Source organism: Sardina pilchardus, chromosome 16 (genome assembly GCF_963854185.1).
Source record: "Sardina pilchardus chromosome 16, fSarPil1.1, whole genome shotgun sequence".
Taxonomy (NCBI): Eukaryota; Metazoa; Chordata; class Actinopteri; order Clupeiformes; family Clupeidae; genus Sardina; species Sardina pilchardus.
The window spans coordinates 20,537,383-20,550,128 of record NC_085009.1 but is presented as its reverse complement, the minus strand read 5'-3'; the positions used below and the strand labels follow the sequence as shown (position 1 = coordinate 20,550,128).

The 12,746-nt window shown below is 43.5% G+C and overlaps 1 protein-coding gene across 1 annotated transcript in view; it reads right to left on the bottom strand.

Annotated features, from left to right (window-relative positions):
• The window catches only part of map4k2 (mitogen-activated protein kinase kinase kinase kinase 2), a 28,338-nt gene extending 16,267 nt beyond the window's left edge, over nt 1-12,071 (bottom strand). The window contains exons 1-11 of the mRNA XM_062516701.1: nt 11,737-12,071; nt 8,966-9,023; nt 8,676-8,766; nt 7,280-7,344; nt 6,351-6,406; nt 5,682-5,729; nt 4,627-4,669; nt 3,427-3,499; nt 2,562-2,693; nt 1,723-1,785; nt 1,217-1,298 (exon numbers count right to left, since the gene is read on the bottom strand). Of these exons, the coding sequence (XP_062372685.1) occupies nt 1,217-1,298; nt 1,723-1,785; nt 2,562-2,693; nt 3,427-3,499; nt 4,627-4,669; nt 5,682-5,729; nt 6,351-6,406; nt 7,280-7,344; nt 8,676-8,766; nt 8,966-9,023; nt 11,737-11,829 (804 nt within the window). The 5' untranslated portion in view covers nt 11,830-12,071. The remainder of the gene's footprint in view (nt 1-1,216; nt 1,299-1,722; nt 1,786-2,561; nt 2,694-3,426; nt 3,500-4,626; nt 4,670-5,681; nt 5,730-6,350; nt 6,407-7,279; nt 7,345-8,675; nt 8,767-8,965; nt 9,024-11,736) is intronic.
• Nucleotides 12,072-12,746: the final 675 nt, after the last annotated feature.

The following is a 12,746-nucleotide window of genomic DNA, read 5'->3' as shown; positions in this document are numbered from 1 at the left end:
AGAGAGACAGATCACAGAGATGCTATGGAGAGAGAGAGAGACAGATCACAGAGATGTTATGGAGAGAGAGATCAAACTGATGCTATGGAGAGAGAGAGAGAGAGAGAGAGAGAGAGAGAGAGAGATCAAATTGATGCTGTGGAGAGAGAGAGTGAGATCAAACCGATGTTATGGCGAGAGAGACGGATCAAATTGATGTTGTGGAGAGAGAGAGACAGATCAAACTGATGCTATGGAGAGAGAGAGAGAGAGAGAGAGAGAGCCTTAGTCTTAGTGCAGACAGAGACTACCTTTGCCTGGTTACCTACAATATGAGAGGGTCACCTCACCTAATCTTGTTCCCTGACCTCACCTGATAACTTCCTATCACACCTTAAAATCTCAGATATCCACACAACCCAGAATACTTCCTATTTTTACTGATCACCTGATCCCACCTTGTGACCTGAATGACCCAGTATACTTCCTATTTCGTCTACATTTACCTGGAGACCTCGAGTGACTTCAAAGCCTTTTACCTCAGATATGACATCATCATTCAAACCACAACTACTCATCACAAGTTTGTATTATTTATTTATTTAGGTCCTCTGATGTTATAATCACAAAATCCCCCCCCCCACTCCCCCCATTCCCCCTTAATCCTTAATCCCCAATCCCAGATAATCTCTAGGGACAGTTGTTTGCAATGAAAAATGCCTGTTATCTTTTAATTAGTGTCTCTTGGACAGAGGCAGAGATTATACGCAGTTACGCACACACACACATCAGTGGGTATGGGAGGTATTAAAGGCTTTTGTTGAGTGAGGTGAGTTTTGCAGAGGGATGACAACAAAAGCATATCACATTGGCCCTCATTTATGGGATGGACATACAACAGTAACCAGGCATCGGACAGACGTATACGCACATTTCCACGCAAACCATCAATCTATCTAAATAGACATGGTTGCGCTACAATCTCACATCAAATCCGAACTCGTGTACAGTACGTCAGCATCTGTTCTGTACAGTGAAGGGGTGGATGATTGGAAGGGTGAAGATACTGTATGTATCCACTGGTCTATGTTGACATGCTTGATGGATACCCATCACATGGGCATGATGTGTGCTTCCATTGGTAAAAAATGATGGCCAAAAACAAGAATATAGATTCAGTGAAGATCTTGCAGGCCAGACACTCCCCCATTCATCCAGAGAGGATAGTGGTGTTTACCTGAAGGAGAGTTTCTGCTGTAGGCCTCTTCCTGGGGTTCTTAATTAGAGACATCTTCACAAAGCTATGGAAGCCTGCAGACCTGCAACAGAGAGAGAGAGTGAGAGAGAGAGAGAGAGAGGAGAGAGAGAATGGGGGAGATAGGGGAAAGAGAGAAAGAGAGAGGAAGAGAGAAGAGAGAAAAAGGGAGAGAGAGAGCGGGAGAGAGAAAGCGAAAGAAAAAGAGAGAGATGAGAGAAAAGGAGGGAGAGAGAGAGAGAGAGAGAAAGAGGAAGAGAGAGAGATTCAAGAGAGTCTCTCTGATCTACTGTCCAGAAGCGTCCCAGTCTGAGGATAATGTGCCTTTCCCTGCTGCCCTCATTCACAACAAGTTCAGAAAGCAAACACTGCATTACGTGTCCCTATGAGTGTACTTGCACACTTGGGCAACAAAGTTATTATACGGTCTTACCATTTGGTCTTGTCTTTGAGTTTGGACAACAAAGTTATTATTACTACGGTCTTACCATTTGGTCTTGTCTTTGAGTTTGGGAGGCTGGAAGCTGCTCTTCGACATCAGCATCAGTGCCCTGCAAAACACTGCATCATGAACACCAGGAACCACTGGTGACCTCTGACCTGGGACTAGGAGCTGTTCTTTTCAGCTGAGTCAAGGTACAAACGCCACTGCAGACTGGAAAACAGTGCCCCCTGTGGCAGGTGGTTCACCTCGAAACTCTTAACTTATTGGACATTTACTATAGAAGGAGGAATAAGGGAGTTTCATACACCAGCTCTAAAGAAGGAACAATGATTTCAATACCAAACTTTTACAAGCTATTAGTAATAGTAATAATAATAATAATAATAATAATAATATGCTTAATTTATATAGCGCTTGTTGCTTGTTTCTTTTGTCTTCAATTAATAAACCATCCAACATCAACCAATCGCATCAAACGTGAGTTGGAACATGGACAGCGCATGATTTCACTCGTCATTTTAAACAATTGATTTCGCTGCAGAGATGAGAGGCCTCTGTGACGGCTGTGTGAGATTGGACCAGACCCTGCCTCCGCCAGCCTCGCTTAGGGCCCCCCTAATAAGTCCAGACATGAAAGGCCATTTTGCACAATCAATATGTAAATCAATTAAATCCCAGCTGAGGATCCGGGCCATTCATGAAACTTTAATCCCAATTTCAACATCTCCCTTCATGCTGATGAATCACCAAGAGCTAATTATGATCGCATCGTCCTGGCAACCTCCCTAAAAATAGCCCCGGCCCTCAGCGGGGTTTTGTCGGGCGGGCGAGCGGGCGGACTGGCGGGCGGGCGGGTGGTGGAGCGAGCGTCTGGCGACTGACCTCATGGGGTGGAGGTCAAACATGGGCGGCTGGAGCTCGGCCAGCTCAATGGCAGTGATGCCCACCGCCCAGATGTCGCACAGGTGGTTGTAGCCGCCCTTCTTCTCCACCGCTGCCACCTCGGGTGCCATCCTGAGGGCAAACAAACAAACAAACAAACAAACAAACAAACATACCGTAAGCAAATAAGCAAAGGAAAATAAACTTCAAAACAATAATAACAACACACCTCAATAGAGACAAACGAAGAAGAGAGTTCAAGACATCAACAAACAGAACCCCCCCCCCCCCCCCCAAAAAAAAAAAATACTGTATATACACGGTGAAGCTAACTTGAATCTCTATTAGGTAAGATAAGGACCAAGATTTTAAGATAAAAAATGTCACTACGTATATGGGGACCAAGATGTTACGAGAGAAATTAGAATATGTCACTGGGTATTTGCACTCAAGAGCAGGGGCTTGATTTACCGAAGGTTTCTTTGAGTGCAAACTTAATATCAGCCCCACCCACCACCTATGATAACATCTCCCATCACACAAAGGTTCCATAAGGGAAGATTATCTCTCAATTGAGCGAATAACTTGTTGGTTTTTTTGTATGCTACGGGTACCGTACACTGGTACATTCTGCTCTGTTTTGGTGTGGATATTGGTTGCAACCGATATCATGTTTCCCTCTGTGACTGGAAATCAAGGGCTTAGGAGAGTTATTTTATTATGGTGGAATCTCTGTAACCTAAGCGACAGGTATCTAATAAATATCTGTAGAAGAGACAGAACGCATGTGAAAGGAGAGAAGGAGAGAGAGACAGAGAGGGAGGGAAGGAAAGAGAGATGAATCCCTCCTAATCATCCATCTCACCAGTAGGGAGTTCCAATGAAAGACTTCCTCTTGGCAACCGAAGCGCTGATCTCCGCGGCAACACCAAAGTCAGCTGGAGGAGAGAGAGAGGCCAGTGATTCAGCAAGGTTAGCTGAAGGTATCGCAGCCTCAAGAAACTTCACTACCACTAGATACAAAATAGCACCCAGAAAATCACAAACAAAATGGACACGCACTGGCAGTCAAGAGATTGTACACACTAGAGATGATGCACACGACCAAGAAACTACATAAGAGACACTCACTAGTAATCGAGAGATGAAATGTACACCAAGAAACTAAACGTATCAGAAATATACAGTAGTACATGCTACAAAATGTATACAAAATCAATACATTAAACACAAGGATGAACACTACCAGTCAAGGCAATAGAGATATCAGAAACAATCACTAGTCAAGAGATGCGGACACCTGCAGAATATATACACTAAACTAGAAACATGCTGTACATACACTCCCAGTCAAATAACTGTACCAGAAACAAACACTACCAGTCATGGCACTATACACAGACCAGACACCAAAATGTCCCAATAAACAGAATTAATGGAAGAGGCGGAGGCAAAGAACACCACAACATGAAGTGGAGTAACCATTCAAAAGAGCATTAATATGGAAAGGTGATCAACCTTTGTTACCGGATCTACTTCATAGGTGTCCTAATACACTGTATTAATAGCCACCTTGTCAGCCAATCAGAAAACAGTATTTCTTGTCTCCGGGGTAGACAAACTGATCACCAGTTAAGAGAATGGACACACCCACACACACACACACACACACACACACACTCACACACAGACAGACAGACACACACGCACACAGACACACACACAGAGTCAAGAGATGCCATACACCAGATCAATGCAGGAGCACTCACATTATGTACATCTGGCTGAATCTATTTTCTTCAAGGTCATAGAGCACATAGGTGTCAATGCTTTAAAAACACTTTACAAATTATCGTATGGACTGCTACAAGGATGCAATCAGATGTAAACTCTGAAATACTTTCATAATAAAAAAAGAAATCTTGGGAATTCAAATGAGAGTTGTTATCTTGAAGTAGTTTATATTCTCGTTATTTCAGAATAAATTGGTAGACAGACAGTGAAGACAGCAGGGAAGGGTCATAGCCTTCTCTACGACCTTCACACTTCACCCAAAGTATCTTACCTAGTTTGACGTCCCCTCGATCCGTGATGAGGATGTTAGCTCCCTAGGTAAAAATAAAGACAGATGAATTGAGGTCACACACACTCACATTCACTCTCGCTCTCCCTATCGCTCTCTTTCTCTCTCTCTCTCTCTCTTTCTCTCGCACACACACATATACACACACATAGACACACAAAGACACACACGCGCACACACACACACGCACGCAACGCACGCACACGCACATGCACACGCACACACACACACACACACACACTATCTAGTGTTAGCTTACAGATCACTTGTGTATCTCTTGCATAATCATGTGCCTATAGCTCAATCAGTGCTGTTTGTGGAAAAGCAGTGTTAGCCACAAAGCTAATTCCCAAGATGGCATAACTCACTCTCAGCCTTTGACGCTGTATTCAATTTGATAAAACACCATGCACAATTGTCTACATAACAAAAAAAAATCTAACAGGAAGTAATCAGTTTCAATATTACTAACATCTATATGTCAACTTCTCTCTATATTTTATTTTCACTAGGCCTACTGTATGGACATATCAAGAGAAGCTCATAAGAGACAGAAGAGCTTTATGTTTAGAGCATGACCTATATGATATGCACTCGTGTGTTTCATCATAACATATGACGTATTTTACATTTTGTGTGAGCAATAGTTGGATAGAGTGTATGGATCCAGATACTGTAGGTAGATAGATAGATAAATAAATAGATAGATAGATAGATAGATAGATAGATAGATAGATAGATAGATAGATAGATAGATAGATTTTAGAATTTATTTCCCCTTGGGGATCAATAAAGTATATATCTATCTATCTATCTGGATAAGAGGATAAGTGTATGCATATTTGTCTGATGCATATTTCTGCATGTACCGGTAGGCTACTGTATGCCCAATACTGATGAAAGGGAGAATGATCTGCCACTTCTCCGTCCTGTCATTACAGCATCTACTCGGCTGAGCGCATCTGGTGAGTTTACCTTAATATCTCTGTGCATCTGGTGAGTTTACCTTAATACCTCTGTGCATCTGGTGAGTTTACCTTAATATCTCTGTGCATTTTGCCGGTTTCATGCAGATGGTACAGGCCCTGTGTGAGACGAGCAGAGGGAGAAAAGGATGAAGAAGAAGAAGAAGAAGTTAAATTGAGAGCAGCTTGAGAAATGATTCATGCGTGTTCATGAGGCTCGCATTCCTCTCATACTTCTGGTTTGCTGATTGGCCTGACTCAGAGAAAGGCCGACGTGACCAAACAGCGCCCCGCTGTCAAGATGGATTCTCGCTACGTTACCAGTTACCACTGAAGCATAAACCGCCACTGATCTTTAAGATCCCTTAACACAACTTCAACCCACTTAACAACTGAAAAGATTATGATAATAAAATGTTAAATATTACAAGGGGGGTATGAAACTCAATGTGGCCCAGTAGAAGCGGTATATGTTTATGCTTCCAGGTAGATGCTTTTGTCCAAAACCAACTTACGTCAGTATCAACAAAACATTATCTTTCAAACAAATAGCTTAAAGTCTTCATAATGATAACCATAACAACCTACAAACCATGTAAAGTAAAAATGACAAGCAAATTACTTAAATGGTTTATCATGAATGCTTTCTGCTCTTTAGACATGTCAGCACAACCGCTTGCAGAGATAATGGCCAAAGCCATTATTACTAGAGGCAGGTGTGGCTGGGGGAAGGTGCCGTACCTGTAATGTTTCCCGACAGACATAAGCGATCTGTTTCTCCTTCAAAGGTCCCGTCACTGTGGGAAAGAAAAACATTCAGCCTTCAGAAACAACATCCCTCACCATCCCATACTGTGTGTCCAAAATGAGAAGATTCACATGGCATAGGCCTTCACATTGTGCTTTCACTGGAGCTGCCATTTCTAAACTACAGCTGTCAAGCCTAAAACCCAATATAATAGAATGAAATGAAATAAATCTGATTGTACCGTTAGAACATAACATATTACAATAATGCCCAGAGAAACTCATTTGAAAGCAAACATGTAGCAGCTCTGGGGGGGGGGGGGTTACTACAAAGCCACATTAGTGTCAGAACTGTTCATCAACAAATTCATCAAACAGAGGAAGACATTGGGAGAATTACTGCTCGCCAATTTTGTCTTCACTTTAAAGAGAACAATTTGAAAATGTTTATTTAGAAGTTCAAAGAAAACATGCTTGCCATGAATGTTAGCCTCTGCTTGCCAAACTTGAACGCACCCTTGTCTTTAAGCTCAACTGTGGTTAGAGGAACTACAATCGCTCCAGTTCCATGGTCCCAAACATGCAAAAAAGTTCTTCTAGGAGCCACAAACCATCTCTATATAGTGAAAACGCCTATAGGCTACTGCTAATCTCAGCCAGGTCAGAACCAGCCGGCCAGAAATGGGCCCAATCTGGGCTCCAAGTCCGTCCCTCTGGAGACAATAGCATGGAAACAGCAGTGTAAGTAAGTAGTAAGTATTCTAGCTACAGTATATAGCACATTTTCTATGCGGAGGGTGCAATCTGCGCAATCCATAGCACTTCGCAAACACAGACATCAAGTCATAAAAAAACAAACAAACAAATAAATAAACAAACAAGTGTGGCCTCAGAGACCCATGGCTGATGACCTTTGACCTCACCGTGGTAGATATCCTGTAGCGAGCCTCCTCCGCAGTACTCCATGCATATCCATAACTTAGTGTTCCTGAGACAGCACAACACGTAGACATAACAGCATAAAAACACATGATCATGTGGGCTTCAAGTGAGAAACACAAAAAAGCACATAAACATAAACATTACAACATAAACACACATGTTTGTTACTCACTGGGCTTCAAGTGAGGAACACAAAAAGAAGCCCAACTCATAAACATGACAACGTAAACACACGTTTGTTACTGAAATGGGTGACACTCACACTCTGGCCCACCAGCGCTCACGGAAACAGGACCACAGAATCAGTAGCAGGTTCTGGGCCTCAGTGGAAGAGTGAACCAAGGGAAGCGCGCCACCGGAGCACACATCCTTTTAACAGGCTTCAACGGTGCTAGTGACTAACGTTTCGAATCAAAAGCGTCTTCATCAGTCAAACATGTTTATTTCTTCTCAGGGTTTCAAGCAAGGAAACTATTCTGTTCCTGAGGTTTCCCAGAAAGACTTGAAGCCACCATGTACAATTATCTAGCTTCAATCTTCCAACCAATGCCTGACTGCCAGTTGAGGCGCCTGACATCTTTGCTTGGAATCCTGGACCTTTGTTTATCAAGACACGGACAAAAAAAAACAAAACCCTGCCACAGAAATATAAACGTTATATGACTCTCGGAGGGAATCGGAATTTCAAACAAAGAAATGCTGTGAGTGTTTCAGCTCGCCAAGGGAACTTGACTGTCACCAACAAACCTTTTATAAAAACAGAGCTCTCGGGGTAACATTAAGACACACTGCACACAACGAGTAGATAAAAATGGCCTGGGGGAATTTCTAGATCGAGGTCAGCTCGTCTCGCCCGCGCCGCGCGACACTATCGTATACAAGAGCCGAGTCGGAATTCAGCTCTGTGTTGTCACTGGAATGTCTTTGTTTACTTTTAAAACCTGATTTATTTACAATGCAACATCTGACACAATGCACATGACATAATTGAGGCTGTTATCAGCAAATGTTTTAAAAAAGAAACACTCAACTTTAGATTCGTCTTTTTTGGGGGAAGACAATTGAAGAGAATTAAGCTTTCACTCTAACGGCACACTCTGAAGAAACAAGCCTTCCATACATGAACCACAATGGCACTTGACCTCCAAAACAGCTATGGGAGTTGACTTGGCATGTTGCAAACAGTACAAGCCTTTTTTTCCGAGGGGAATGATTTGAATTGGAGTCCTCTGTCGAGGGAGGGAAGTCTTTGGCAAAAAGGGGGATGGATTGTGCGCTATGGAATGCAACATTTTTTTCCTGCTGAAGCATCTGCGCCTGGCAGAGAGGGATCTCCCCAGTGCTGGAGAAAGGAACCATAACTCCATAAGACTGCACCTGTGATAGCTGCCGAAATAGGCCACGATATTCTTGTGCTTGCACTCCTTCATCATGGTGATCTCTTGCTGGATGGAGGTGATGTCATCACCTGCAGGTGGGAGGGGGGGTGGGGTCACATGACTGGGCAGTTGACCAATAACAACACAGCCATAACACATGTGCTGTACATGGCATAACAGCTGCTTTTTATCCAGAGGAAAATTATATTCCCTTAATTTGCTCCATTAAATCTTTAAAAACAGTAAGACAAATAAACATTGAGTCTGAATTTGACATTCCTTACTTACCAGGATCTAGTTTTACAATTTTGATAGCTGCAATGTCCGAGGTTTTGATGTTCCGTGCCTACAATGTGAAACAAGTAAAGAAATGTAACGAGCCTTCCCGTGTCAAGTGTCTCGGTGGCTAGTGACACACACACACACACACACACACACACACACACGGCAGTCATTGCTGCGGCGCTCAGGGAGTAGCTGGGGAGTTTGATGCCCTACTCAAGGGCACCTCATCCACACAGAGAGCACTGGAGAGCACTGTTCCATCGCTCTCCTCACCCACATTTCTCCAACCACTCGAGGATCAAACCAGACGCCGTTTGATCACATGCATATGAACCACAGTATAAGATCACAGTGCATCTGATCTAACACTGTCTTTATTTGGTAGCATATGTGGTTTTGCATTCTAGAGTCTGGAGTCAGCTGACAAGAGATCCGGGGCCTAGGCTATTCAGCTTCTCTATCACTGCCATGATTGCGACCCTCGATGTTAATGCCCCAATCAGACAACACAGAACAGGGCAGGCACAGGCCGTTCAGAACACAGCACTTTAACAAGTGTGCAGCATCGACATTCTGATTGAGCATTCTTTCAGGATCCCACTCAACACCATGCTGTTCAAAGCACTCTCATCCGCCCTGACGGCTTCACGCAGGTCGACCTTGGCTTTCACCTTCCTGTGTGTGTGTGTGTGTGTGTGAATGTTTCTGTCTCTGTGTGTGTGTGTGTGTGTGTGTGTACGTGTCTGTCTGTGTGCATGTGTGCATGTGTGTGTGTCTGTGTGTACGTGTCTGTGTGTGTGTGTGTGTGTGATCAGACTCAGGTGGAGGGGCAGGGCTGGGGAAATTTTAAGCGCGCAGGCACACAGCGGGCAGCCTCTCTACCCACCAGACGTGGCTCCGGTCCAAGGACACACACACACGCACCTACTGCCTGATGCATCAGCATTTATTATTGAGAAATACCCAGCAAAGAGACAAGCCAGGGCAGGCTTCACCTCGCACATGCTGTCATCCTGTTACACCTGAGTCAAGGAAAGACAAATGCTGTTTTATACACCTAAGTGAAGGAGAAAAAGAGACAAAAAAAGAAATACAACTCTGTTTAACAAAAGATGTTCTCTCCTATGGTTTGGTTTACATCCAATCGCTCTGTGAAGGGGGGTGTTTCGGTGGATGAAAGAGAACCGCCGAAATGAATGTCTCTCTTTAGTTAGAAGACATCCTCTCACACTGTGTCCTAAAGAAGCAGCGTGCTGGATGTTTGCCTTGTGTACAGCAATCACCGATGCAACCACCAAGTAGTCAGGCAGCCATCCTAGACAAAACCTGGAGCTTGCCTTCACGTCCTGTTTTTTTTCCTGTTATACGGCCAGGACTTCCTGTGACCAACATGACAGCAACGTTTTCCAAACGCTGCCTGTGACGCCTGAAATAATACTAAGGGTGATTTAGGACAAAGGCCCAAACAAGAGAATAAGCAGTCCCTAATGTGAGTATGTGAACCACCACAGCACTGATTCAACATCAACACTGATAGGCCTATACTCTTAATTGAGGATAATAAAAATTAAAATGAAAGACTGTCTGTCCACTTAAATACTTTTGACCTTTAGGATTTAACTTAAATGTCTTTCTCAAAGTCTTCTAGGCCTGCATTTAACAAAGCCACACGCTCCTTGAAGGAGCTCTTTGTGGGTCTGTCGTCAAGATGAAGTAACAGAACGCTGGGGGCTCGCCCACTGCGCGCTAACTATGACGGTTGATTGCGTGATGTGGAGCTGCTCGCCCGGGACAAGTGGTCTCGTGAAGTGCCAATGCGTTCCGTCTGGCACCGAGCCACCTTATGTCGGGCACAGTATGTTGACAACGGAGTAGAGACGTCAACGTAAATACGCATGACCTCATGGCTATTGTTTTGGGGAGTAGTCATTACGTTCAACAACACTGTAGATTGCTGTATCCAGACTTTTCCTGCGGAAGAAGTCACTGCAGCCTAATGCCCTCCGAGTGGTTGATGTTGAGACTAACATTAACGCATAGGAAAGTGTAAGAGCAAGGGGGGAAAAACAGACTAATAGAATTACTCTTATTTTCTACGCAGGCAATGCAACAGGTTTTACACACTGGGCGGTTTAGTCCTACAAAGAATCTAATTTAGTAGAGTGGTTTAATTGGTTGTGCCTAATTATATACCTAACTTTCATTCCTTCCAACCTTATGGTTGTATCCATTTTAACAGCCTTTATTCCCAGCATAGGGAGCGGATGACAGTCTGCTATCTGTCAGTCAGTGATGTAGACTACTGATGCTGGGAGAAAGACATTTTCTCCTTAACGTACAGGAATGCTGCTTGTAGCTAACCCTTATCTTATTTAAATCCGACATCACATACCACAACACCCCATTAGCTCTGTCCCTAAAGATTCAGCAAGAGCGTACCACAACAAATTAAATGGTTAAACTGACTGTCACTGTTCGCCTACAGGATGCAGAAGTCGTAGGCTTACAAACTGCAAAGGGACAAGAGTAGGCTACAATTACGCAATATATTCTAGTCAAGCAAAGTTTCGAAGAAACTGTGAACTGCGATTTATTGGCACTATAACTACCAGATGATAGACTATTGAAAAATACATAGAGACAAATAAAGCGAAGTGCCAAAGCAAAGAGGTCATTTTAAGGTTGCATGTCGATAGCCCACGAAAACGTGTGCCCAAACTCCAAATCCTGGTGAACGGGAAAATGAGCCTTCTAACGCTAGCTTTCCAACTGACCTTAAATACATCTCCGTATGTGCCACTCCCAATGCGATGAATTATCTCGTAGTCGTCCAGAGGGTCCAAGAACGAAACCCCGATAGTATCCATTTCAGCTGTTCGTTTCAATGGTGTTCCTCACGCCTTAGACGGTCATGGTATGACAACAGCGCTGGCGATGTGGGCTACTGTAGAGCGGAGTCCAACCGCGCTGGCCAGCCGTATCCTCTCCGAACAGCTACTAATGCATCCTCCCAAGCTGCCAGGTGTAGCAGCCTGTTGAGTTATCTCGGTGGTTGCTTGAAAGGCACTGATGGGTTTGCCATTCATCAACTTCGAGTCCAGGGGGCAAATTGTCAGAGGGCGTCGTGTCACCCTGTGCAGTCTTCCAAGTCGCACCAACACCAGCGCCTATTTGCGCATGACTATTGGTTGGTGCTGAGGATGCTGCGAAAAGACAATAGTTGTCTCTGGGCTCTTGGCTCTGTGTGTATGGAAATAAACTACACAGACAGTGCAAGGTCAACACTATGAACTTTATTCGTTTACTTTATTGAAAATGGGACTTTTTTGCAATCACAATGGAAACCCCGAGACTGCAAAATGCTATGTATTTAGTAGCATTAAATTGCATTACACTAAGGCCACTATACGAATATTACATGCACAATTGTGGCAGCGACTAAAATTAACGTTAGTTTCTGAAGATTAATCGTAGCCTACAGATGAAAATGTAAAAAGTGCTAAGACACCAATATGTAGAATAACCTACAGATTCCATCGGATGAGTGTCACTAATAACAAGGCATCAAAAAATAAATCACTTTTTTATGTATATAAATGCTAAAAAATAAACACACTCTCATAACAAGTGACTTTGGTTTGTCAGTCAAACACATTCTCATTCTCAAGTTTATGGACAGCCTAGTCACAAAAATACAACCTCTTCATGTCTCAGACTCTACCCCGTGGAATTAACTCAATGTATGGTCAGTCACATCAATTGAAAGTATGGGAATCATTTGAAG